Below are 25,523 nucleotides of genomic sequence, written 5' to 3'. Positions count from 1 at the left end.
TGTAGCTGTATCCTGCCAATAAGTGTCATCCATGACATTTCTCATAAATGTCAAAGCCTTCGGCTAATGCCTCTCATCTCATACAGCCCACTCTCTAGAGACAACCGTCCTCATGAGGCTTTGATAGACTAACATGTCTCTCCACAACAATAAACATATAAGCAAAACAAGTGGCTAATGGAAAAAGAACCAAGTCACTGCTTGCTCTAAATATAGCGTGCACTCCAAGCCTCTTTGTGAGAAATTTTACCATGCTTCTGCCTCTCTTGAAGAGGTCATCTATTGCAAAGTCGTCTTCAAATGTTACATCTCTAGCTCTACGGGCCACGGCTTGTTTCTATCTAACAGGCTCACATGTGCACAAAGCCTCATAGATGCCAAAATAATAGATACGCTCTGATACCATGTCAAAATGTGCGATGATGCAGAGAGAGAATAGGGTTTGCAGGGAGAAACACTAAGTGTGTGCGGTAAACACTGAGAGTGAAGAGAAACTCAGAGACACAAGGAAAACACGGTGATGATACACGGAATCATACTATGAGAAGAAAAGCTAATACAGCGAAGCCGAAGCTCAAAAATAACTACACTCTCCTATCTAAATCGGGCGACAACAATTGTAGGAATCTGCACAGGTGAAGGGAGTAAAACGCAGTCCTCCGAGTAGTGGGCTATTAAAGTACTCACTGGAAAGTGAAGGATAGCTATCGAGGGAGTGAACCATAGTCCTCTGATGCTGTCGGAGATGTGGAAGATGATCACCAACTCTCGAAGGAGTAAACCGCAATCCTCTGATGTCAAGGAGTGGGAGTGAACCGCAATCCTCTGATGTCAGGGAGTGACCTGGGCAACAAAATGCAAATCCCACATCGAAGTGTCAAACTCAAGGAGAGCAGCTAGGCGCTAACGCCAAAAAGCAAGTGATGATACCAGATATAGAGGAAGTCCCCAAGCTGCAAAATGCAAATACCTAGGTTTTGTCGAATTGGAGGAGGGAGTAAGAAGGCAGCCATCAATATAGCAGAAAGGTGTCGCCAGGTGTAGGAAGCTGATGCCTGGCAAAGAGAAGGCCTCTAGATGCTAAACGCAAATGCCACCAAGTCGCCAGGCTGATGGAAGCTAACGCCAACTGGTGGAGACACTCCGGATGCAACAAATTCAAAAAAAAAGATGCCAACTAGTGGAGATTGGCGCCAAGTGGAAGAAGGTCATGAACTACGATGTCCTCCGCAAGGGGTGTGGGTAGCAGCGGCATGGAAAGAGTGTCAAAAGAAGAGAAGTGGAGAATGACTAAAGTGGTGGTGGTGATGACCGAAGAGGGTGGTCATGAATGAATGAAGTGACTGCCTATCTATAGGCATAAGCGGTCTAGGGTGGCATACCACTATGTGGGCATCCACTGAAAAGTAGCCAAAATGTAGACACTAGCTCTTTTTGGGGCTGTCAATGCAAAACCCTAAATGAAATGTATAAACTGAAGAAGTGGTTTCTCAACACCCCCTCTCAAGCCTAAAAAGGAATGAAGAAAGAGGAGTGAAGAGAGATATAATGAAGATGGAGAGGATCCCGGAGATCCAAGATTTCCAACTGAAAGGTAACCTGTAGTAAGGAACAATAGATGGGATGAATTGGAGAACCTAACTCCACCTCAAGAGAGAAGCCACTAGCTCAAGAACTCCATGCTAAAAGGAATTCGAAGGTCTCATCACCAAGTCATGGTTGAACCTCCAAGGCCCCCCGACCTAGGCGATCTCTGAAGATCCTGGGTATCAATAGGAGAAATGACTGTGCGAAGACAGCCAACCCCAATGAGGAAATGGTGGGTGAAGAACTTCATGAGGAGAAGGTGCCTCCATTAGGGGTGGTGGGGGAGGGGCCCCCTTGAAAGCCAAAAAAGTAGGATTCCCCTTGGAAAGCAAATAGAGTATATCCCCCTCGCAAGAGATAGGGAATATAAAAGTTCATGGATCACGGACTCTGAATCGTCTGATGACAAAGGAAGTGTCGTCGATCGTGCCAAAGAAGGTATTAGGGGTATCAAAGATATCAAAGAACTCCCAGAGGTGGCCTCTAGAACCTGAATAGTCCAAGATAAGGAAAGGTGAGACTCAGGCTGAGGCTCAAACTTAGCCAAGGGTGGGCAACAGTTGCTCTCTCTCAGTGGAGTGGACTGCGGAGCGGAAGTAATGGAAGGTGGCAAACAATCACTGTCTCTCGAAGGAGCGGATTGCCAAGGGGATACTATCCAACAATCACCATCTCTCAGGGGAGCGAATTGCAAAACCGCGGCTTGTCGAGGTGGCATTCCTAAAAACCTAGAAGAAGTAGAAGCAACCTCCGTAGTGCATTGCGGTGGTCACGAGGACGTCATGGTACCCGTCGATCCTCCTGTAGCTCAAAAGGGCTTAATGCGCATCAAATGCGTCTAATTACCTTGAGTATAAAATTCTGAAAGCCAATGCAAAATAAACTCTGTGGCCCGGAAGGGAGAGGTGGCACAACGAGTGCCTGCGGGTAGGCGCATATACTCCGGCAGTGTAGGGAGCAAGGATCCATGTTAGCAAGCATCGGTGGGAGTTTCAATGATGCTGGAAGAGGAGCACCCAGTGGTCCGTCCATCTGCCTGTGGAGAAGTCATAGCACTAGAGTGTCAACTTGGAAAAGGTAGGTGAGTAGGAGAGAAAGAGAAGGGTATCTCTATCTCCTAGTGATGCAGTGGAAATGAAGGGGGAAAATTAGTAGATGATGCCAAACCCGCAACCTGTCTCTGCCTTCTCTGATGAACAAGGTCTTTAGCTCTCTGAGCTTCTGCACTTTGATACCCTGTCAAAATAACAAGTATGCTCTAATACCATGTAAACATGACAGGTATACTCTAATACCGTGTCAAAATGTGTGACGGTGCAAAGAGGCAAGAGAGTTTGCGGGGAGAAACACAAAGTGTGTATGGAAAACATTGAGAGAGAGAAGAAACTCAGAGACAAGAAAAACACGGTGATGATACACTAAATCATACTATGAGAAGAAAAGTTGATACAGCGGAGCCAAAGCTCAAAAGATAACTGCACTGTCCTGTTTGAATTAGGCAACAACACTTGTGGGAACCTGCACAATGAAGGGAGTAAAACGCAATTATCCGAGCAGTGGGCTATCAAAGTAATCACCGGAAGGTGAAGGACAATTGTCAAGGGAGGGAACCGTAGTTCTCTAGTGCTATCGAAGATGTGGAAGATGATCAGCAGCTATCAAGGGAGCGAACCGCACTCCTCCAGTGCCGAGGAGTGACCTATGTAGCAAAATGCAAATCCTAGAGTGTTGAAGCAATCAAACTTAAGGAGAGCACCCTAGATGCTGACACCAAGAACCAGGTGATGACGCCACATGCAGAGGAAGCCCCGAGGCTGCAAAACACAAATACTTGGGGTGTGTTGGACTAGAGCTATAAAGAAATACCCTTACACAAAAACACAAATAACAATCGTATGACAAAGCACAAACTGATAAAAGAACACAGTTGGGGTTAGAGTAACTCAGAGACAATAAACACAATGAATAAATGAAATGATATGACTACTGAATATACAATGCTCATGTAGTAAACACACTATGCAGTGAATGAATACTGAACCTTCAACTCCTGTATCTCAAGGATCAGGGCAGGGGTAATGAGCTGGAGAGTGTGTCATACTTTGAACGGATCCCGAATTGCAGCAAGGTAGCCTCCGAATGTTGAACACCAACAAACGTAGCCAAGGAAGGCTAGATTTAATACAGCTAGAAGTATAGGAGAGAGAGAGACTAAAAAAACAAGAAAAACCAGTAGCAGCAGTCAGTATGCTGAACAGCAATGGCCAGCTTAGACCGCGATGTCCTCCGCGTCTAGGGTGTGGACAACAAGCTGAAATACATGAAATCTGCAAAAACGAGATTATTTTCTAAATGAAGAGTGATAAGCAACAGTCGCTCTGCTTTAAACAATTGCAAACTGTGGGTGGAAGGCTGGAAACAGGTGCCAGACTATAGATGACAGCAAGGGATAGCTAAGACTGCGATGTCCTCTACGAAAGGGGTGGGCAGCAAGCTGAAAACACCTGAAACCTACAAAAACGAGATTGAGGACTGAATGGAGGGCAGCATACTTATTTATAGAAAGTTTGGGCCCTCCCAAGAAGGTTTGTGCTTATGGGACACAGACACTCTCTAGGAACGCATTTCTTTTAAATAAACAAGGTTTCTTCATTAATTTAGCATGTTTTGGAGCTATTTTAGTAAAGCTGATGCATTTTTTAGCTCAACACCCCCTCTCAAGCCCAACAATGGTGCCATGAGAAGGAAGGTTAGCCAAGCCCTTTTTCATTATATTTTATCCCAAGGCGTCCCACCCCAAAGCAGCTAGAGTATCGAACAAAGGATGCCCGTCGGCTGCCTAGTGGCCTATAAGACTACAGAGACAATGGTTATCTTACCAAGGGAGCCCAAGTGATCACCCCAAAGAGGATATGGCATCGGACAAAGGGTACCCATCAACTGCCCAATGGCCTACCAAGCCCTACAAAGGCGGATGGAATCAGCTATGGACTTTTTTTTGTTGAGGGCTTTTGAGATTTGATAGATTTAGCATTAAATGAGGGTTGCAAATCAGTTTTCGTTCTATTGAGTTTTCGTGCCCGAAATGACTGTGATGTCCTCCACGAAAGGGGTGTGGGCAACAAGCTGAAAACACCTGAAACCTACAAAAACGAGATTGAGGGCTGAATGGAGAGCAGTATACTTATTTATAGAAAGTTTAAGCCCTCCCAAGTAGGTTTGTGCTTATAGGACAGACACTTTCTAGAAACGCATTTCTTTTAAATAAACAAGGTTTCTTCATTAATTAAGCATGTTTTGGGGCTATTTTAGTAAAGCTAATGCATTTTTTAGCTCAACATCCCCCTCTCAGGCCAACAACGGTGCCATGAGAAGAAAGGCCAGCCAAGCCCTTTTTCGTTATATTTTACCCCAAGGCATCCCACCCCAAAGCAGCTAGAGCATCGGAGAAAGGGTGTGCGTCGACTACCTAGTGGCCTACTAAGACTACAAAGGCGATGGTTATCTTATCGAGGGAGCCCAAGTGATCACCCCAGAGAGGACATGGCATCGGACAAAGGATACTCATTGGCTGCCCAACGGCCTACCAAGCCCTACAAAGGCGGATGGAATCAGCTATGGACTTTTTTTTTGTTGAGGGCTTTTGAGATTTGATAGATTTAGCATTAAATGAGGGTTGCAAATCAGTTTTCGTCCTATTGAGTATCCGTGCCCCAATACGGAAGAGTGATAAGGGATTGTCAAACCCAAGACCTTCACAAAACAAGCATACTATCCCTACCATTACTGGGTGTCGGTGAAGAAGAAAAATGGCTAAGATATGTATATAGCAAATATGTGAAGCAAGTAAGACAAGCAAAGCAAGCAAGCAAGCTAGGGAAAGACTGCCTTGGAGACTGCCATGTGCAATGCCACGAATATGGTGGATCTAGAGTCGACCACTCCAAAAGACCAAAAAGGGATAAATGCACATAGATCCACGTTTACATGAACAAAATGCCAATGCATTGGGTAATGCAAAGGGAGATGCAAATGTCATCCTCATGCAAGATGCAATGCAACGGTGCTACTTGGACAGTGCCCTTGCAGGGGAATTGTTCACTTGCCCAAGCGCCCTTTTACAATCATATCATCCTGACAGTGCGGATGAAGTTACAAATATCCATAATACAATACAAAAGAATAAATGAATGAATGTCTAAAAACTGTAAGTATCATCACTGGCACTATCAAGAGAACAAGTTCGCCCCCTCTCAAACTGGAAAGAAAAGCAAGAGGGAAGCACCCTCTCCCCGTCAATCGGAAGAAGTAGGGGAGGTTATATCCAAGCCGATCCTGGGTATAGCAGGTACTAAAGAACCGTGGCCGGTTGACTGCTTTGGTCAAGATGTCTGCAAAATTATCAGAGGAAGGCACAAACTTGAGGCGGATAGTATCTAGTTCAACCTGCTCTCTGGAAAAATGGAAGTGGACTCCCACATGCCGCGTCCATGGTATGATGATCGGATTTCCTGCAAGGCCACTAGCACTCTGGTTGTCGCAGTAGACAATGGTGGGAGAGTCACAAGAAAAGTGAAGTGCCGCCAATAAGCCCCTCAAGTAGATGGCCTTAGTGGTGCCATCGAAGAGAGCCCTATACTCAACCTCGATCGCGGAAGCCGCCACCCTCTCCTACTTACGGCTAGACTAAGAAATCGGAGCCGTGCCCAAGGTAAAGAGGTAGCCGCCATGGAAACGTCGGGTGTCAGGATCTCCTGCCCAATCAGAATCAGTACACCCCTGCAAACATAAACCAGAACCATATGTCAGGCCATAAGAATAAGTACACCCGTAACTAACGCAACACACGAAGACATGCAATCCAATGTGACATCCTAGGTGCTATGAAATACTAGCTGAGTATGCTAACTGAGTAAGCTAAATCTAGCCTAGTGTGAATTAACCAAAGAAGTTTCCCTACAACATATCGATAGGTATGTGCATTGAAGGACTGGCCAGGGATATCCTTCGACAAGTGGACTTTAGGATCAAGACGCGTGGCCACTAGCCACGTCTGATCCGCCGAAGTATGTTGTTCCACGAGCTAAAGTGCGTACATCTACTGTGACACAAAAATACAGTCCCCCAAATTGAACTACCTCCATCCCCAATAAGATAACAAACCAAGGTCTATTATCTCAAAGGTAGCACTAAGCTTGGCCTTCATTTCTTCTATGGCTGTAGAATCTGAGCCTGTGATGAGTAAGTCATCAACGTATAGTAGGATATAGCTGACCCCCTCTACAGTAGATCGAACACATAAGTTCGGGTCATAAGGGGTAGAATGGTATCCGTGAGTCTGTAAGAACTCGTCCATCCTATGGAACGAAGACCGCGGTGCTTGTATAAAGAGCTTTCTGCAAGTGGAATGCCTTATCCCTCGGGTTCCCTAAAGGAAAACCTAGTGGCTGCTCCACATAGACTTCCTCCTCCAAATAACCATTGAGGAAAGCACTCGACATCCATCTAATATATCGGCCAACCGTGGTGAGTGGCTAGCGCAAGAAGTAACCGAAAAGATGTCAATCGCATAGTAGGGGCAAAATCTCTTCATAATCAATGCCATGCTTCTGTCAAAACCCTTGCACTACAAGGCGAGCCTTGTACTTGTCTAAAGTCCCACCAACATTTAGCTTGGTCCTAAAAACCCACTTTGTCCCAATGACTTTCTTGTGGCTCGGACGATCCGCAAATGTCCAAGTCTCATTTCGGTCAATACTCTCTAGCTCCTTTTCCATGGCCTCTTGCCATTGAGGGTGTTGAAGGGCCTCTTGCCATGTATCCGGCTCAGAATGCACTATGTAATCAGCTGTAAACAACGATGCAAATGATGCTTGAGGAGCAAGCCAGGGCAGATCTTCTAGATCTCTCCGGAGTGGAATCTAGTGGTAGGATTCCCGAATCCCACATCGTCTACTGGTACCAACAAGATAATGGGTCTCACGAAGGGGGCCTGGGAGCTAAATTATCTAAAGGAATGTCAGGAGTGGAAAATAGACCAAGCTCAGTAGGCACGATCTCTGATGATATGGAAGGAGGAATCATATCTGAATCCGGTACAGAGGACTGCATGATATCCCTCTCATCAAAAAGTACGTCTCTCCGAACGATCATCTTATTTGTCCAAGGATCAAACAAACAATAGGCTTTCGCTTCAAAGAAAATATCCGACAAAGATAAGGAGATCAGCTCGAGGAGTGAGCTTTCCTATCTTATTATCAGGTGTGTGTGTGTGTGTAGGCACGACACCCAAATACTCTAAAGTGGGAAATGATAGGCTGAGAGCCAAAGAATGCCTCATACGAGGTCTTCTGAGGAAGAGGCCACAGTCAGGCACCAGTTGAGGATGTACACCGAAGTGTTAACAGCCTCAACCCAAAAGCACTCAGGGAGCTCTACTGCGAACAGCATAGAGCATGCCATTTCCATGACTGTCCGGTTCCTACGCTCTACAACTCCATTTTGAGAGAGGGAGTTGGTAGAGGTGAACTGGCGAGAAATATCATGCTGCTGTAGAAACTCGGAAAACTCGTGGAAGATAAACTCATCGCCGCTATCACTCCTCATGCAACCAACACGATGTCCAGTTTGGTTATGAACCAGCAGTACCCAAGCAGAAAAATATATGAAAGCATCTGACTTATGCTTGAGAAAGTACACCCACATGTATCTAGAATTATCATCCACTATCAAAAAGAAGTACAGCGCGCCGTTCAAGGCGGCAATGGATGTCGGTCCACAAAGATCAACATGAATCAATCTAAGACGCGCCTCAGCACGATGTGTGGACTGCTGAGGGAATGGGATACGGTGCTACTTTCCGAGCTGACATGCTTTACAGACATCTTGAGCTAGCTTCACGCATGGAAGGCCCTTAACTAGCACACGGCATAACAACTCATAAAGAGAGTCATAACCAAGATGCCCTAAGCGAAAATGCCAAAGATGCTCATTGTTCATAGGCTCCCAAGATGTGGCTAATGCCTGGGAGCTATGGAACACAGAGCCCTCGGCTCTTAGCTCAGTCAGAAAGTGTCATGTGGTATAGGCCATTCGGTTATGCCTTACCACAAGCAATCACTAAACCAGTCTGAGAGTCAAGGACCTCGACTATGGTCGCTGTAAAAAAAACAATTCGCCCCAACCGGCAAAGTTGTTGAACAAATAACAAGTTCACCCCAAGCTGAGGGGCATGGTATACATTGTCCAGCGAAGCCAAATCCGAATCCTTGTGAGTGGCAAAACTAGTGTAACCTTGAGCCTGAATCTTGACTGAGAAGTTGTTTCCTATACGGACCCACCCGACAACAGGGACTCGAATACGGAAGATGTCCTCTATAGGAGTCATGTGATGGGTAGCTCCACTGTCCACAACCCAAACAGGAACTAAAGTGCTCGGCTGTGACGAGTAACCTCATCGGGAGGCAACTCACAGGAATGAACGAGACTCGCATCTAATGTCTCTACGGAGACGATGTGGGTCTCGGCAGACCAGTCAAACAAGCCCTCTAGAGTTAAGAACGTTGTCGAGTGAGATGGTTGAGCAATGGCAGTATCAGTCTAACCTTTAAACTGCCCCTTGCCATCATTCTACCTCCCCTACTGTGGGTTGCCTCTGACTGAGGAGCGGGGGTCTAAGACTTAGATTTTAGTATTGTGCCTCTTGGCTTTGATCAACACTCATCGTCAAAATGGCCAGCCTTTTGACAATGTTGACAATACCTATTCTTTTTAGGTACATTCTACCACCCGGGTTTGAGTTGTGACTAGGAGTTTCCTTGTGAATCCCCGAACCGATTTTGTTTTTGAGTGGAAGTTTGATTTTTTTTACCCTTCCCTTGTTGCCCCCTCTAAGAATGAGCAACAAGAGCCCCCTCTAAGGTAGTATTCATATGAAAATTGATCAAACAACCATGCATAGTACAATAGCTGACACTCAAATTCATAGAAAGTAAGCATGGTAGGCTTTGAAACTATACTTTCCACAAAATTGAAAAATTTCCTGGGGAGTTTGTTTAGAAACAGTGTGACTTGATCGTCAGAGGACTTAGAAGTCCCCGTAGTAGAGAATTTGGCAAGAAGACGCTAGTACTCAGCCAACTTGACTTTCAAGCCATCCCGGTCAGATATTTTGAAATTTTGAAGCTCATGGTCAAGATTTATACGACGAGTCCTATCCCGAGCCGCATAGCGGTCAATCAAGTGTGCCCATTGCTCTGACGCTAGGTCAAAATACTGAAGCTAAGAATGAAACTCAGGCAATAAGCCCTGCATCAGCTCGACAATAGCGGAGACATTCATAGCCTTCCATGAGCGGACGACCTTGTATGGAACAAGTGCGGGATTGGGTTGGGGATCCAACCCCTACATAAGATCCCATAGGTTCTATGAGTTAAGGACATGTCTCATCAGATTCGATCAAGTGGTAAAGTTTGACCCGTTAAAACGAGTCTTGTCATTGAATGCATGATTGGCTGAAGATGATTTAGAATCATGAGGTGTCAAGAAAGTGGGGTAAGATGGATGGGGAATAAGATTTTGGTGGTGATAGAGGGGTCCGATAAGGAGGAGGAAAAGGCAGGTAGGCAGAAATGGATTGTGAATGTCCAATGAGTGTTAATTGAGGCGAAGGCATTTGAACATGAATGTTTCCATAAGGTGCAAGTGTAGGTGGAGGCACTGGGACAGGATAGCCTTATCCAAAGTTCGGCTAGGGCACAGCAAGATGACTAGAAGGTCCACTAGGTAAGGGCCATGCAGGCAAACTGTGATACCAACTAATCCACACTCGAGAGAGAATGGGAGGGATACCCAGGCTACAATGATCCCAAAAATGTGTGAGAAGAAGATGGAACACCACCCGGCTGAGGCAAGGATGAGGTCCTAAAAGATATGCCTATGTTTCCATAACCCCCCGGTGTGATGTGCAGTGCAACATGAGGTGTCTAAAATGGGAATGTGAATGGTGTGAATGGAAGTGGACAAGTAGCGGATGAAGATGGTGGGATGGGTGGGTTTTGAATTTATGGAGTGAAAGGTGAAGTTACATTTTGTTCATTTTTCCCATTTAATGATTGAAAATGAAAAGACGATAATGAAGATGCACCATGTAATGAAGGAATAGAAACACCAAATTCATTCTAATTTTGAGAAGTAAACTGAAAAGAAGGGTAGAAGAAGAGGTACCTGGCTTTTTCTTATAATCCCCATGACATGTGTTAACATACAAGAATTGGTCCTCAAGAGAACATTTTCCTTAATCAACGGGCTATACTCTGTCTTCCTCATGTTTTGTACCAGTATATTGCAAAGCAGAAAAAGTAAAAGAAGAAGGAACAAAAGACGAATCTAAAGTACCTTGCACCAGAGTGGACGGAAGAGGATGAAAGAATGGAACATACTCCGGATCTCTTTCTCCAACAAGGAGGGCCCATCCCTGATGGAGGCCTCAACGGCCTTGCAATATCATCAGATTTATGCGCAACATCTGAAGAGAGAAATTCATGCATACCTTCATTGGGTAGCTTCTCTTGAAGGACAATCCTTTGATCGAGCTCCTCAATCTTCTTTCGTCTATAAGCCATGATCACATGATATTCTTCATTGGACAGCTTATATAGCTTTTCTTCTATGTGGTCAGAAGTATCTTCCACCATGTCGGAACTTTGTGGAGCAAGCTGATCTGCCCACTCACGCTCGATTCTCCGCATAGTTGATTCTGGAGACTGAATTGATATTGTTATGTTCGAAGTCATTTGAACTTGCTATTGTTCTTACTTATGCAAAGAACTTTCAGATCAAAGGCCTATGTTTCTCAAAGAGTACCAGGCTTTGATATCATGTAAAGAAATACCCTAACACAAAAACACAAATAACAATCGTACGACAAAGCACAGACTGATCAAAAAACACAATTAGGGTTAGGGTAGCTCTCAGAGACAATTGACATAGTGAATAAATGAAACGATATGACTATTGAATATACAATGCTCATGCAGTAAACACACTATGTAGTGAATGAATATTGAATCTCAACACCTGTATCTCAAGGATCAAGGTAGGGATAATGAGCTGGAGAGTATGTTGTACTTTAAACGGATCCCGAATCGCAGCAAGGCAGCCTCTAGATGTCGGACACCATAAAACGCAACCAAGGAAGGCTGGATCTGATGCAGATGGCAGTGCAAGAGAGAGAAATAATAAAAATGTAGGTGAGGAGAGAGAAAGACTAAAAACGCAGAAAAAACCAGTAGCAACAGTCAATATGCTGAAATCAGCTCCAAACAGTGTGTGGTAGGCTGGAAACAAGCACCAGACTGTTATAGACAGCAATCGCCAGCTTGGACCGCCATGTCCTCCGAGTCCGAGGTGTAGGAAGCAAGCTGAAGTACCTGAAATCTGCAAAAACGAGATTATTTTCTGAATCGAGAGTGATTAGCAACAGTCTCTCTATTGTAAACAGTTGCAAACTGTCGGTGGAAGGCTAGAAACACATGCCAGACTGTAGATGACAGCAAGGGACAGCTGAGACTGCGATGTCTTTTACGAAAGGGGTGTGGGTAGCAAGCTGAAAAACACTTAAAACCTTCAAAAACGAGATTGAGAGCTGAATGGAGGGCAGCATACTTATTTACAGAAAGTTTGGGCCCTCCCAAGTGGGTTTGTGCTTATGGGACATAGACACTCTCTAGAAATGCATTTCTTTTAAATAAACAAGGTTTCTTCGTTAATTAACCATGTTTTAGGGCTGTTTTAGTAAAGCTGTTGCCAGGTGTAGAAAGCTGACGCTTGGCAAAGAGAAGGCCTTCAGATGCGAAACGCAAATGCCAACAACTCACCAGGCTAATGGGAGCTAATGCCAACTGGTGGAGACACTCCGGATGCAGCAAATGCAAAGAAGAAGATGACGCTAGCTAGTGGAAAGTGACGCCGGGTAGAAGAAGGCCACGAACTACGATGTCGTCCACAAGGGGTGTAGACAGCAGTGACGTGGAAAGAGTGTCACAAGAAAAGGAGTGGAGAATGAATGAAGTGGTGGTGGTGACTAAAGAAGGTGGTCATGAATGAATGAAGTGACTGCCTATTTATAGACATAAGTTGTCTAGGATGGCGCACCATTGTGTGGGCACCCATTGAAAAGTAGCCAAAATGTGGACACCATCCCTTTTTGGGGCTATCAGTGCGAAACCCTAAATGAAGTGTATAAACTGAAGAAGTGGTTTCTCAACAATAGGTGGGGCCCTCCCACTCACATCCAATTCAATTGATTGCCCTAATGATATCTAGACATATATATGCCATAGGGGCTTACCATTCCAACCTTGTATCTTTCAGCCATTGCAGTCATTTTGTTCCTTCTCTCCTATGTTGATTCAATCTCCTTCTCTCCTTTCCTTTCCATTGCGCACTCTCACAATTGTATCATTACTCAATTACACATCCAATCATGAGGCCTTCACTAACCCACTGGCTTCCTTTTTTGGTGTATCCCTATGTGGATTCTATGTTATACATCGCTTTACACACTACTCTACACTATAACCCAACTAGCCCAGATGAGGGAGTGCATGCCAAGAATCAAGGCAGCTTGGGAAGAGGGCAAGCTAGCCTTCTACAAAGGAGGAAGAGTGGTGATCATGGAGAGAGACCAAATGACAGTGCGAGACCTATGAGACCAACCTTATAGTAGTAGCTTGGAATTGTAATGAAGCTCTACGACTCGATATGGAAGCATTTGAGGAGACATTTAGAGGGAGGGACATAGTATTTTACTCGGAGACACAACAAGGACCACATACTATACTCCCACAAGTGAGAGGTTATAGATAGGAGTGGCCATGCTATTTAGAGATTTGGTGGCAAAGTTCATAGCTTACATATTTAGTGGGGCCATATGTGAAGAGGAGTTGGCAGATGGGGGAGATGTAGGGGGCTCAGAGCATAGGGACAAGATCACTTTAGGAGAGGCTTCTCTACATTAGATCACATCCTCACACTCAGAGGGGTCGTTGAGTAGGGCAGGGCTCATGTTCGATGCATCTATTGCTGCTTTGTAAATTTCCACAAAGCTTTTGACACAATGGCGGGAGACACATTGATACACAGACTACATGCTATGGAAGTGCCTAACGAGCTCAGTTGGGAGATTTTGGCACTGAATGAGAGGGCAGAATATGGACACCTAAGGGCCTCACAGCTCTTGTGCACTCCACCATTTGGAAACACCATTTTGATAGATACACAATGTGGCTGTGCTGGCCAGTCACACTTTTCTTCCCTACAAATTTATTAAAGGTCAACAACTAAAGATGAAACCGTACTTTGGTCTCATACCAAAAAACCTCTATAATCATAATAATCACAATTTTAAACAAACCCTTTTTATTCTCTTAACCAAATCCTAAAACCAAAAAAAAAACAAAAAAATATAAGAAAATGTGCAACTTACGTCTTTGCTAGGAGAGGAAGTAATCGATGTTGGTAACTAGGGTAATCAAGAAGTAAAGTTTCCAGGCTGTTAGAGCCAAGGGAAAATGCTCTTCTAGTAAGTGCATATCGAATAGCAATTGCAAGTCCAAGCTGTCTCATACAGTGACTCAAACCTGTTCAAAGATGCCCATATCATGTGTATAATGTGACAGGCGTTATGAAACATGATGTTACCTTAGCTTTGTAGACAGAACTGACAGCAATTGAAACTCGTCCACCTGTAAGGGGTGCCATAAATGCACCAAACCTCTGTAGACGCAGCAGAAGTAAGCTATAAGTCCTCAAAAATGGTGCAAACTGATTCCAAAAGACAATCATATGACAGAACAGAAATATCCTCATTAGGATCACCCATTGACAGAAATACTTCACAGTATTTGTATGAGGACATCTTTACCTTTTCAGGATTCAATATTGAGCTGATATATTGCCCATCTGGAGAAACATCAGCAACTGAGTTGAGCAGGTTCTCTCGTGGAACACGTGCGTTATCAAACCTTACTACCAGCAGACAAGTTGCAAGTGTTATCTTCTGAGTCTTCAGTCATCACTATACTTAATCAGAAAATATTTAAAATGATTGTCAGCTCTGGAGTTCTATAAAGACCAACATTTACCATATTCGTCCATTGTCTACCCCATTGAGCCCAATTTTATGACCACAATCAGCTATACGGATTCTAGGGCAAATGGAACCTCTTTCATCTCTAATCTGGACAATGAAGGCATGAACCCCTTGCTGCTTTGCATTTATCTGAAGCTGTGAGAAAACCACTGCATGTGTTGCATCCTACAAGAAGAAAACAGACATTATCTCCCAATCCATTGCAAAAATAGGACTCCTTTAACCCAGATAATGCAAAGCAAAGGAATGGGGTGGTGATTAGTTTGTGCAAGGCCAGAAAAATACATTTGCAGCCCCTCCAATCCAATACTTTTGAGCAGATTCAGAAGGAGTATTGATGACAAATTCTTGGGTCACACCATCATATGTGGCCACTGTCTCAATGCCACGCACCTACTAATACAATAAATGTTGTGAGAGAAGTCCTCACACCAATCAAATTTCACTCTGTTGTAGAAAAGGTATCAAGATTCATACTCACATTGCTCCCATGTCCAAGCTCACTCATTGCAAAACATCCTTGTACTAAGTACTCTTCAGTAGGCTTTAGCCACTTTTCATGGTGGCGCTTGGTCCCAAGAAACCTAATTGCACCCCCCCTGCCCCAAATAGCCTATAAGCTCCAGAAGTTTTAAATGAAGCAGACAAGTGGTTCATATACCATACATACGTCCTTCAAAGAAAATTTGGTAGGCGTGTATGGATCTTGGCAAGGCAGTTCAAACCAATTTTTGAGGCTTATAGTGCCAGATAGGGTCCAAACCAATGAGACAATGAGCAAAACAAAAGGACAGAATATTTGAACAAGGGATCAGACAGAATGGAGGACTTGTGTATACATGAACCAGTTAATGAACCTGTCAGAATTAGGATGGATAAAGCAGTATAGTTATATGTCTGTGCAGAAACAATTGTGGATAGGCTGAATATAGTGTCAGTGAGAAGAAACTGCAAGCATATGAAAAGCCTGTTGATTTTCATTGCAACATTCAAGAAAGAACATCCAGATACAGTGGGCCAAAGGCATACAGGAAACTGCTAATGGGTTAAGGTAAGATGAAACAAAAGCTTACCATAAGTTGAACTGAAGTCCAACCTTGACACCAAGAGAATGATCGAAATTCCCTAAGACTTCAAACACAGCTGCTCGGGAAAGGGCGACTTCTGGGTCATTGCTTGTGAGGTAGCCCTTGAATACCCCTTTGCTTAATAGGAACTTGATCCTTTTTATGGTCATTTCCCTTTGTTGCTCCATAGTTTGGTTGTAATCTGGAGCTACAAAAACCCTGCCCCCAATTTCCTTCAAATGGAACAGCTCACTGCTGGCTATCAGGTTGAAAATGGCAGTCCGTCTTTCTATGTCATGGCCATCCATCAATTTCCTCATGGCCGAGATGTTGAAAGCTGGCGGCTCTGCCCATCATCAACATTCGTACATGTATCATGCTCAGAAATGGTACCAAGGCCAGCCTATTTGGTTCAAGCAGTTCTTTCAGATTGAATTAGCCGAAAGCTATACGTGACAATGGAATCAGGTTTGATCAAAAAGTGAAACAAGCTTGCTCTACGTGAATCCCCCCGATAGGTACTTTCTCGTGCAAGAAACGTTAGATCCAAAAACATATCTGCTATTAGCGATTGACATGCCTTACCACAAGAAGTTCTAGACAGATTCCCGAGGGACTGACTGCATACCTAGCTAGGGGTGGTTTGGGCCAGGGGTTGCCGGCCTGGGGTGGCCACAATTGTGCATAGCTTGGTATGCGATGCCTTCGCAGGAGAAAAGCTCGTGATTTTGAAAACCAAGGGAAGAGATGCCCTTTGGGAAAAGGTTGAAAATTTATTGTGACAGGCTTTACGATCATCGTTGAAAATCTCTTATGACAGGTTTCACGAAAATCATCGTGCAGACCTGATAATAAAATTTCGTACCCCGGGCCGGTCCCCCCTCGCCTAGCTAGGTATGCGATGGCTCTCCAGCAGAATCTCATGATGTTAAAAACACCACGGGAGAAAACAAAGGAAAACAGCCCATTTTCCCACATAGCAAAATGTCGAAACTTCTTGTGACAGGCTTTACGAAGATCATAGTGCAGACGTGATATTAAAAATTCATATGACCATTACGATTCTTCGTAAGGAGACAGATTTGTTGACGGACCAGAAGCGTGCTCCGGGGGTTGATAGTGTAGACAGGTGTGAGGAACGAGATGGCGGCCATGGTGATGAGCAACCGGAGAGAGCTGTGCAGCCAGGACTGCTGTCCTGTGAGCTACGGTGGAGGCCGACGAGCGCTTGTCCATTCTCATCTGATTGGAGCAACAGAGACTGCTGTAAAAAAGAGTCAAACCTCGCACGAGACATCAGCCAAGTGTCAAGTATGTGCCTTTTGCCACAAAACAGGAAGATGCACGACACGCGCAAATTCTGCTGATTTGCTAAATCCGGTCTGATAATCTGAGCAATCGTGAGGCTAACTACAAACGAGTTACAACGATCGATTCCTCTCACTCCTCTTATTTGTTTCCATTTTAAATCAAGTTCATCCAATAGGTGACTACCATTTGCATGCTTGCATAGCCTAAAACAAGTTGAGATATCTTAGAAAAGATAGAGTGAGTGAACAAAAAAGTCGAGGGAAAGGATGCTTCGCCTGAGACTATCAACTCACAATTAATGTGCTTTACTGGGCTAGCAGTCATCAGGTACTCCACTAAGAGGGCCACTTTGTCGTCCTCCTCCTTGCATGCATGCGATCACATGCAAGTAACTACCCACTTGACCAAGCAGGGCCTAACAGTTTTAGCAAAGATAGTTCAAGTAGGGGAGTGCATGATCTTGTCTATGTTCATGTTGCTTGCAATGATATCAATATGGAGTGCATCAAGATGTAGCTCCGTAAGGACCTCCCGTTCCACAATGGTGCAAAACAATCAAGGATGACTAAAGGAAGAAAGTTCCTCAAAGTCCTAGTGGCATCCTTACTACTTGTCTCAAGGTACACCAACTTTTACCTTGTGTATCTATACTTCTATTTTATGGAAAACCCTCTTACAAAACTCTAAAAATGGTTCCTTCAAACCTATCAAGCATGGGTCATGGTATGGCAACTTAGGTCTGCTAGAAATGACTTTTACCTTGCTATCATTGGTTCAAAGTACGAAAGAGATTCGATCATGTACAACTTAGTTGGCTATAAGGGAAGCTTGGTGTATATACTCCCATAGACCTCTAGCTTCTTGGCAAAGGGAGTGCTCATGCACAAATGCCTTGTCTAGAAGTTGTTCCTTAGGTTTTCTAAATTCCTTGTGTGTGTGTTGTTCCCTAAGTTTTCTAGATGGATAGAGCGCAAAGTTGGAGTACTTTTTGCAGCACTAAGCAAAAGTTGTCTAGATGTTTTTCCTTAGGTTTTCTGAATGCCTTGTGTGGGTGCTGTTCCCTAGGTTTTGTGAATGGATAGAGAGCAAAGTTGGAGTACTTTTTGCAGCACTAAGCAAAAGATTTATATATCCATTCTTCTTCTAGCTCCAATGGGGTGACCAAAGGAGATAGGAAAACATACATGATGTGGGGCAAGCGCAACCCTCCACCAAAATGATCTTGAGCTCTTTGGCACAATTGATCTAATCTAGTAGTGGCTCTTTACGCAAAGGTAAGAGAAAGGTCTCAAATAAAAAGTTTTCTAGTATTCCTCTGGTTGATAAAATTTCTATTTAGATCTAAGAGTGGAAGATGATGAGTTCGTAGATAGTGATTTATATATTCATGGATAAATGTTGTCAAAAAATCATTATAGTGAATTGGAATGCAATGGGAATATATTCACACCATAAAAAAGATGCATTACCCAGTAGTTGAAGATCCATAAGTCGGAAAACTTGATCTCTAGGAAATAAAGATTAGTATATAGGAAGCATGATACGAGTTAGTGGATACTACAAGGGCAAGAAGGCATCATGGTATTGGCTAAGACTGGGTTGAATCCTACATTGTTTTGGATAGAAAAGCAAGATGATGCCTTCACCATTAAGGTTAGCATGGGTGGGAAGATGTGGACATTTGGTCACTCTATGCCTGAATGTCTCATTTGTCCATGTTAAAATCTGGCAAAAGTTATATCCTTATGAGTGATTGGAATATCAGTGTTTGACATGCTACATGGGGCAACCAATATGCTTGTGGAGGAGAGGCTAAATTAGGACCTACTACTGGTACTAGCAAATTTTAGGACTTAGCATTAATGTAAAGTTGATCAAAAGCCCCAATTCACGTGTCACAACAAGCAACAAGGAAGCACATTTTCAAGAGGCATCTATGCAAGGGGATGATCACTTTAAATGATTCTCCCTTGTGTGCATCATTGAAGGGATGAGTGCCTTAAATGATTCTTCTTCAATGTGAGACACATTCTCAAGGAGGTATGGTTTTTCCTTGGGTGAAGAGTTGATGGTGGCAAATGTGCTTTGCAATCATCGAGGTTTGTTGTTGTGTACTTGAGTGAAAGCATACATAGGTGATTTCGTAAAATACATAGTTAATGATTTGGGTTGTGTGTGCTCCCATTAGAAGGCTCTTAAGTATTCTTGATTACTGATATTTATGGCTAGAATTTTTATTTTATGAATTTAATTTTAGTATTCTAGAAAATAACTTAATTAATATGTTACTTATCATGCTAATCTATATTTGTGAACATTTAGCTAATGTATAGAGGCATGATGGATCTTGGTCACCTAGTTGAGATATTTACTTTGTAAGTTTTACTTGGGATTAACTAAAAATTTGTTATTTTCTCAATCATCATGGGCATCATTGATTATTGGATTTGATAAGGCATACTAACTATTTATCGACTTTGACTTGAGAGATTTGTCTTATTATAAGCATTTATATTTTTCTATATTTAAGTATCAAAAGAAAACTAGAAAATGTGAAAGTGTGAAGATCTTAGTTTATGCAAAAGATGGTTATAAATTGGTTTTTTGGCAAAATATGAATATAATTTAAGATATATGTAAAGAGTAGAACCCTTCTTATGCATGGGAGAAAGAGTGTACCCAATTTATCCTTGCATTCAATTTTGTAATTTTTGTTAAGTCTACATTAGTAAATCTGTGAATGAAGATGGATAGAGAGAGGAAAAGAGGGAGAGAAGAGAGAGACACAGTCTGAGTTAATCACTATATGCATGCCTCACATCCGATATGAGTATCACAAAAGCCTTTAGAGGGCAACATGGTTAGACCATGCACATGCAAATCATGAAGGATGGTGTCTCACAATAGATATGAGTGTCATATCACATCATTAAATCACTATCCCCTTCAAATTACCTTTAGGGTGGTGCTAGTAGGGATGGCAAGGTAGGTCCCCCTTTTAAACTAAACCTTAATTTCTATTGGGGGTTAAAGCCCACTCGTGCCTAGCTGCCTACAGCTATCTTGTACTTATTGCCCGCACACTTGTACACTACAGGTGGTAGGCCACCCATCACTATCAATCGAATTACTTTAGTCAGGGCAAGTTTATAATGCTCGAATGATGTATTAATGCTTAAGTGCTTCTTGAATCAATTAGAGCCTATTTAGCTCAATATTTGGAAGGTTTATTGTTGTAATACTCTATGGACAACATGCATAATCATTAATGCCTGCAAAGATAGTATATGAATAAATCAATTGCGCATATATACATAAACAAAGGACTCCCATAGTCTCTAATAGGCCAAGCTCTGCAATGATCAATGCCAAGGTACTCCCATTTTAACAAAATCCAAAATGGAAAAGAGCAATGCAAGCTCAAGACATCTAGGAGCATATGCATAACATAAGTGACAGAGCTCGTAACTGACAGAGCTTCAAAGCAAGTAGCCACTACAAGTATGTGAATATCTGAGCTCAATATCAAAGCTCAAAGCTCAATGAGAGCATATCCAAGAATGTACATCATGGCAATCATCTATAAGTCTATATAGCATCCCTAGGTAGCATGTAGGCATCAAATACATAAGATACGCAAGCATTCAAGTTGTTATTTAGATTTGACTTGTACACCCAAAACTTCCTCCTGTTAGACAGCTTTGTTAGCTTTGGATGCATGCTTGGTTATCTACTTGAGTTCACTGTTCGTATGCAATGTGTTACTTGGTTGATTGGTGGATCTTCGTTGCTTTTGGAGATCTCTTATGCACAATTAGCTTATGTACATGCTACTCTTTTTCTTGGGAATGCATCTATGTACCTAACATATTTAGTACCTTGGTTTATTCTCTTTCTTGAAGCTGCTAGTTGCATTGTATATCCTAGTTGCTAATCGGATTTTGTTAGCAATGAGAGCTTATTATTTTAAACTTTTTCCTACAATTACATACTCTTTTACTACAATTTTATGGATAGCAATGTTGAAATTCAATTTTGACTCAATTTTTTGAGAGTAGACACTTGGTTTTGAATACTCTAGTGCATTTATTTTGTGGACATCCATACATTCTATTGTACCCCGCCTCTTGCATTCTGTTTTGGACAGATTTATTGTTATTACAATAGCCCTTTCACTCTTTGCTTTGCAATCATAATGGAATCTACTTCTAGGGATAGTGCCATTTTTAACATAGATAAGTTGGATGGCAACAACTTCAATTATTGGAAGACATAAATATGGCAAGTTTTGGTTCAAAAGAAGCAAATTAAACCATTGAATTCCAAAGGCATAAAGCTAGAAGAGTTTGATGTAGATCTTGGGCTAATCTTTATGAGTTTTGCAAATCCATTATTATCTTATCTTTATCAAAGTAGGTTTACTTTAATATCATTGAGACAGAGGGTGATGCTTGGGAGCAATGGGAGAAAATATATGGTCTCTATGATCAACAAAGCCTCACTTTGAGATTGTATTGGCTTAAGAAACGCATGGATCTTCATATGAAGGAATGAATTGCTATGTCTGCTTACTTGAGTGAGTTTCATTCCATTTCTAGCTAGCTTACTTTGCAAGTGATTACCTTTGACAAAAATTTCAAGGCTATGTTCTTGCTTTTCACTATCCTCGAGTCTCTTGGGACACTTTTTGCACTACCAAAATAATAATGCTCCTGTAGGTTGTTTTATGCTCAAAGATATAGAGGGTGCCTTGCTTATCAAGAAAGTAAATAGAAAGAATATTGATGCATCTCACGCCTCTCATGTACTCACTTTTAGAGGCTATAATGATGGTAGCTATGGTAATAATCATCGTGGAGGGAAAAATGCACAGTAGAGTAGGTCAAAGTTTAGATCTCATAGGTAGGGTTGTAGTAAATCCCATGGCCCTAAATCATCTCATACGTGTCATTATTCTGAATAGTAGGGTCATATTCAACCACAGTGTGATAAAATGCACTAGGGTAGGTGAGATAAAGGCAAGGTAAGAGGGGATTTTAAAGCTAAAGTGCAAAAGAAGCCTAAGACTCGTAAAAGAGACAATTTTAGTGAAAAATGAACAATCACGGATCAAGGAGCTGGAGTTTTCCTAGATGCATTTCGATGCTAGGAATCCAACACAAGTATCCATTCGTCAATTGGAGTCTATTTGAGCCCTCATTTAATGGCCACATGGTTTGGTGTTATGAACCAGCTACTATTAGATCTAGAAGCTGGAAAGTAGGTGACAAAGGCATGGGTGATAGATTTCGATGCCAAAAAGCCATTCGTCCAGTTGGATCGCGATTCCGAGGTGGTTTGCCCCTCGGATTTGCTCAAAACCACTTCTGTCAAGTGTGAAAAGACCAAAGTTGAACTAGATAATTTAGAGGTTATGTTTTAATTATGCTTTAAGAGAAGGCCAAATCTTTTCAAAAAAATAACACGAGAGGGGGGCGCATTTTTTTCGGCATCCCTTCCTCCCATTGAAAAATTGAATTTTTATGGCTGTCACTATCGTCTTCCTCCTCTTGGCCTGAGATCCACCAGTTTCTTGCTCTGCATTGCCTCAATTCTCACGTAAAATGATACAATAAACAAGAATATATAGTTTGAGTCTTTCTCACTCCTCTTTGTTCCTTGTTCATATGGCTTCGTATGAGAGATAGAGAGAGAGGGCCGATTCAATGAATCAGTGATAGACGATGGTTCAAAAGCGTGATGGCACATAGATCAAGTAATTTGGATGCATCAGCACAGCTGGAAAATAGCGTCAATGGCTCCATTCTCTTGAAATACGAGACGTACATGTGCGAATTTTCAAGTAAGTGATCTTTATTTAATTTTCATGATGAATCATTAGTACATGATGGAAAGATAGTTGCAAATGATTGAAATATGTTTAATGATGTCAGCAATTTAAAAAATGTATTCATTTTCCTTCTCATATATTAAAAACAATAAAATCACAAAACCCAAAACATGGGATTTAATGGAAAAAGGGATTTTTTTTTATTTTGGGAATTAAATATTCATATGGCATGAAAATCAATATGCTGATGGATTACACTTCATATAAGTCATAAAATTTAAAAAACTCAGAAAAATCAATAATTTATGTTAAAATAAATAGAAAACTCATAGAAAATAATCAAACAAATGAAAAATTTGAAGAAAAAATAGTTTTCATGCGTTAAAATTTATAAAAATTTAGGAGAATGTTTGTGAATGTGTAATGAAGGTAAAGCATGAGGGTTTGCTTTAGTTTACTTGTATTTATATGTTAAAGTGTGTGTTTTAGGGCTTGTTTTTATGAAAAATTATCACGAAATCTCTCTACATTTGTGCAAGCAATCTAAATATGAACAATAGGGGGTGTGGGGATTGAAATGGAAAGATGTTTGATTAAGTTGTTGATTTCTTTGTATATCTTAGCATATAGGTAATGGTTCATATAAGTTTTAGGGGTTCAATAGCAAGGTTAGCTCGTGGTGTTCCTTAGCAATGTAAGACAACATTGGTAGAAATAAATCATGAAAAGATTATTTGTGCACTTTACATTGATTGGTTTTTAGTTAAACTGTTTGAGCATACAGTGCCATACACTTTGCATATGCAATCTAAATATGATATCAAAAGATAAATTCTTGGATGCGTTGCAATTTTATGTCTAGGTGATAACCAATATTGAGAGTGTAAGATTCCGTTTACTGTAGGGTAACACGATATCTTGGGAAACAGATTTAGGAAACAAATTAAGTGAGGAATATATACAATCTCCTGAATCGTTACATTTATATTATGAGAGGACGCTATTACATTCCTGTTCTATGTGTAAGACAATGCATCATCTTGGGCCAATCCCCACATCCCCGGGGTGTAGAAGAGTCATAGGAGCCACAACATTCTATAAGGGGGAGCTCTTTGTATATGTGACATGAGGTGCTAGTCACCTATATGTTTGGATACTCGGTCTATTGGAGTTGGGATGGGAAATATCGTTGGACTAAAAATTGATACAAATTCTTAATTTATTTAAAGCAGTGTATAGTCTCTAGATGCTCCTGGCCATGAGGCCATAAGGATAGTTTCATGAGCATAGGAGGCCCAATTAGAGCCCTAGAGCTAGTGTGTGACCCGTTTTAGGTCCCAACAACTTGTGTGTTTGTCGGGAGCTACTAATAAGTAGCGGTTTTTGAATCTTGGTTAATAGGAACCAGTTGTTTAGTGCATGCCAAAGAGCATTGAAATAGATCTGTTATTTCCTAATAGACACCATCATGTCAAGATTCAATGACAAGAAAGAGCTCCAAGGGCAAGACAATGAGTTGAAATCATTAGGAGATATTCTCCTAAGTGTAGTAGTGCGATATCCTTGAGAAAGAGAGGTCTTGTTGATGCAATTAATATCCCAGTCACTTTGTTAGGGAAAGAAGGAAGCTCTAGCATTCCCCTTTCTCCAAAACGTTAATTTACTTTGAGTGGGAGTGTAACCCCACCGATACAAACTCCTAGAGCAAACTTGATCATCATGATGATGCAACCCATTGCAATACTACCTGCAAGAACACCATATTTGCTAGCCTTAAGTCTTTCTCTACCCATTTTAAATGGGTTAGCAGAGAAAGATACGAAACTACATATTAGTGAGTTCTAGCAATTAATGTTCAATTGTCAAATTCGAGTCGAAGGACATCTAATGATGTTTTTCAATATGATGCTAAAAGGAAGCGCTACAATGTAGTATCATGACTTGAAAGTTGGAATAATAACCACGATTGATTTATTCTTTGTAGCCTTTTGAAGAGAGTTTCCCCTTAAGAGAGGTGGTCAATATTGGCTACATGTTTTGAATGTGGCATGTTAAGAGCCCCATGAGCATGCCAAAATACTAAATGAGGTGTTTTGCAAATTATAAACCTCTATTACTATTCCACCTACCCAATTGCAATATCTTTTACATGGATTAGACTTCACTATCCAAGTGTAGTTGAGTACTGTTACTCTTGTTGATATAAACATTGCTATTACACCAAGAGAGGAGGTAAAGTCTCGCTAACAAGGGGCATACACATCTAGGGAAAACCAAAATTTGAGTCTAGGCCCTAGAAATAATTTAGCATTGACCAATTCGAAAAGGAAGCATAATGCAAAACGTGCCCATGTTGTCAACTCCTCTTAATGTTGCTATGCTAATGGCTAGCCAAATGGTTCCACTAAATAATGGAAGCCAAATGGTGAACCATTATGTCATGCCAATTAATCAATGACTGATCCTTAATCAAGTGGTTAGGTTGATTGAATTGCAAGTGGATGATCATGGTTATGAGTCTAGTGCATCTAATGTTCTTGGCAAAGTTTAGAACATGATGAAGCATTATACCGAC

The 25,523-nt window shown here is 41.9% G+C and overlaps 1 protein-coding gene across 8 annotated transcripts in view; it reads right to left on the bottom strand.

Moving 5' to 3' along the window:
- LOC148033368 (acyl-coenzyme A oxidase 3, peroxisomal-like) overlaps positions 1-17,213 on the bottom strand; it is a 39,156-nt gene extending 21,943 nt beyond the window's left edge. For 5 of the 8 annotated variants that reach the window (XR_015691303.1, XR_015691304.1, XR_015691305.1 and 2 more), the window contains exons 1-8: positions 16,902-17,213; positions 15,814-16,153; positions 15,222-15,339; positions 15,026-15,133; positions 14,733-14,905; positions 14,513-14,612; positions 14,290-14,364; positions 14,075-14,205 (exon numbers count right to left, since the gene is read on the bottom strand). Coding sequence is in view for 5 of the 8 variants with exons in the window: in XM_087681275.1 (XP_087537401.1) it covers positions 14,075-14,205; positions 14,290-14,364; positions 14,513-14,612; positions 14,733-14,905; positions 15,026-15,133; positions 15,222-15,339; positions 15,814-16,153; positions 16,902-17,049 (1,193 nt within the window). In the remaining 3 variants the exon portion in view is untranslated. Of the gene's footprint in view, positions 1-14,074; positions 14,206-14,289; positions 14,365-14,512; positions 14,613-14,732; positions 14,906-15,025; positions 15,134-15,221; positions 15,340-15,813; positions 16,211-16,308; positions 16,876-16,901 lie in introns of those variants that run through there. The other 3 variants (XM_087681278.1, XM_087681276.1, XM_087681279.1) reach the window with 3 other exon arrangements.
- Between the last annotated feature and the right edge of the window lie 8,310 nt (positions 17,214-25,523).

The sequence above is a fragment of the Lygodium microphyllum genome, chromosome 7 (assembly GCF_053477565.2).
Source record: "Lygodium microphyllum isolate KBCC chromosome 7, Lygodium_microphyllum_v1.1.10, whole genome shotgun sequence".
NCBI classification, from domain to species: Eukaryota; Viridiplantae; Streptophyta; class Polypodiopsida; order Schizaeales; family Lygodiaceae; genus Lygodium; species Lygodium microphyllum.
The sequence above is the reverse complement of the archived record's forward strand: the minus strand, read 5'-3'. Positions and strand labels throughout refer to the sequence as shown.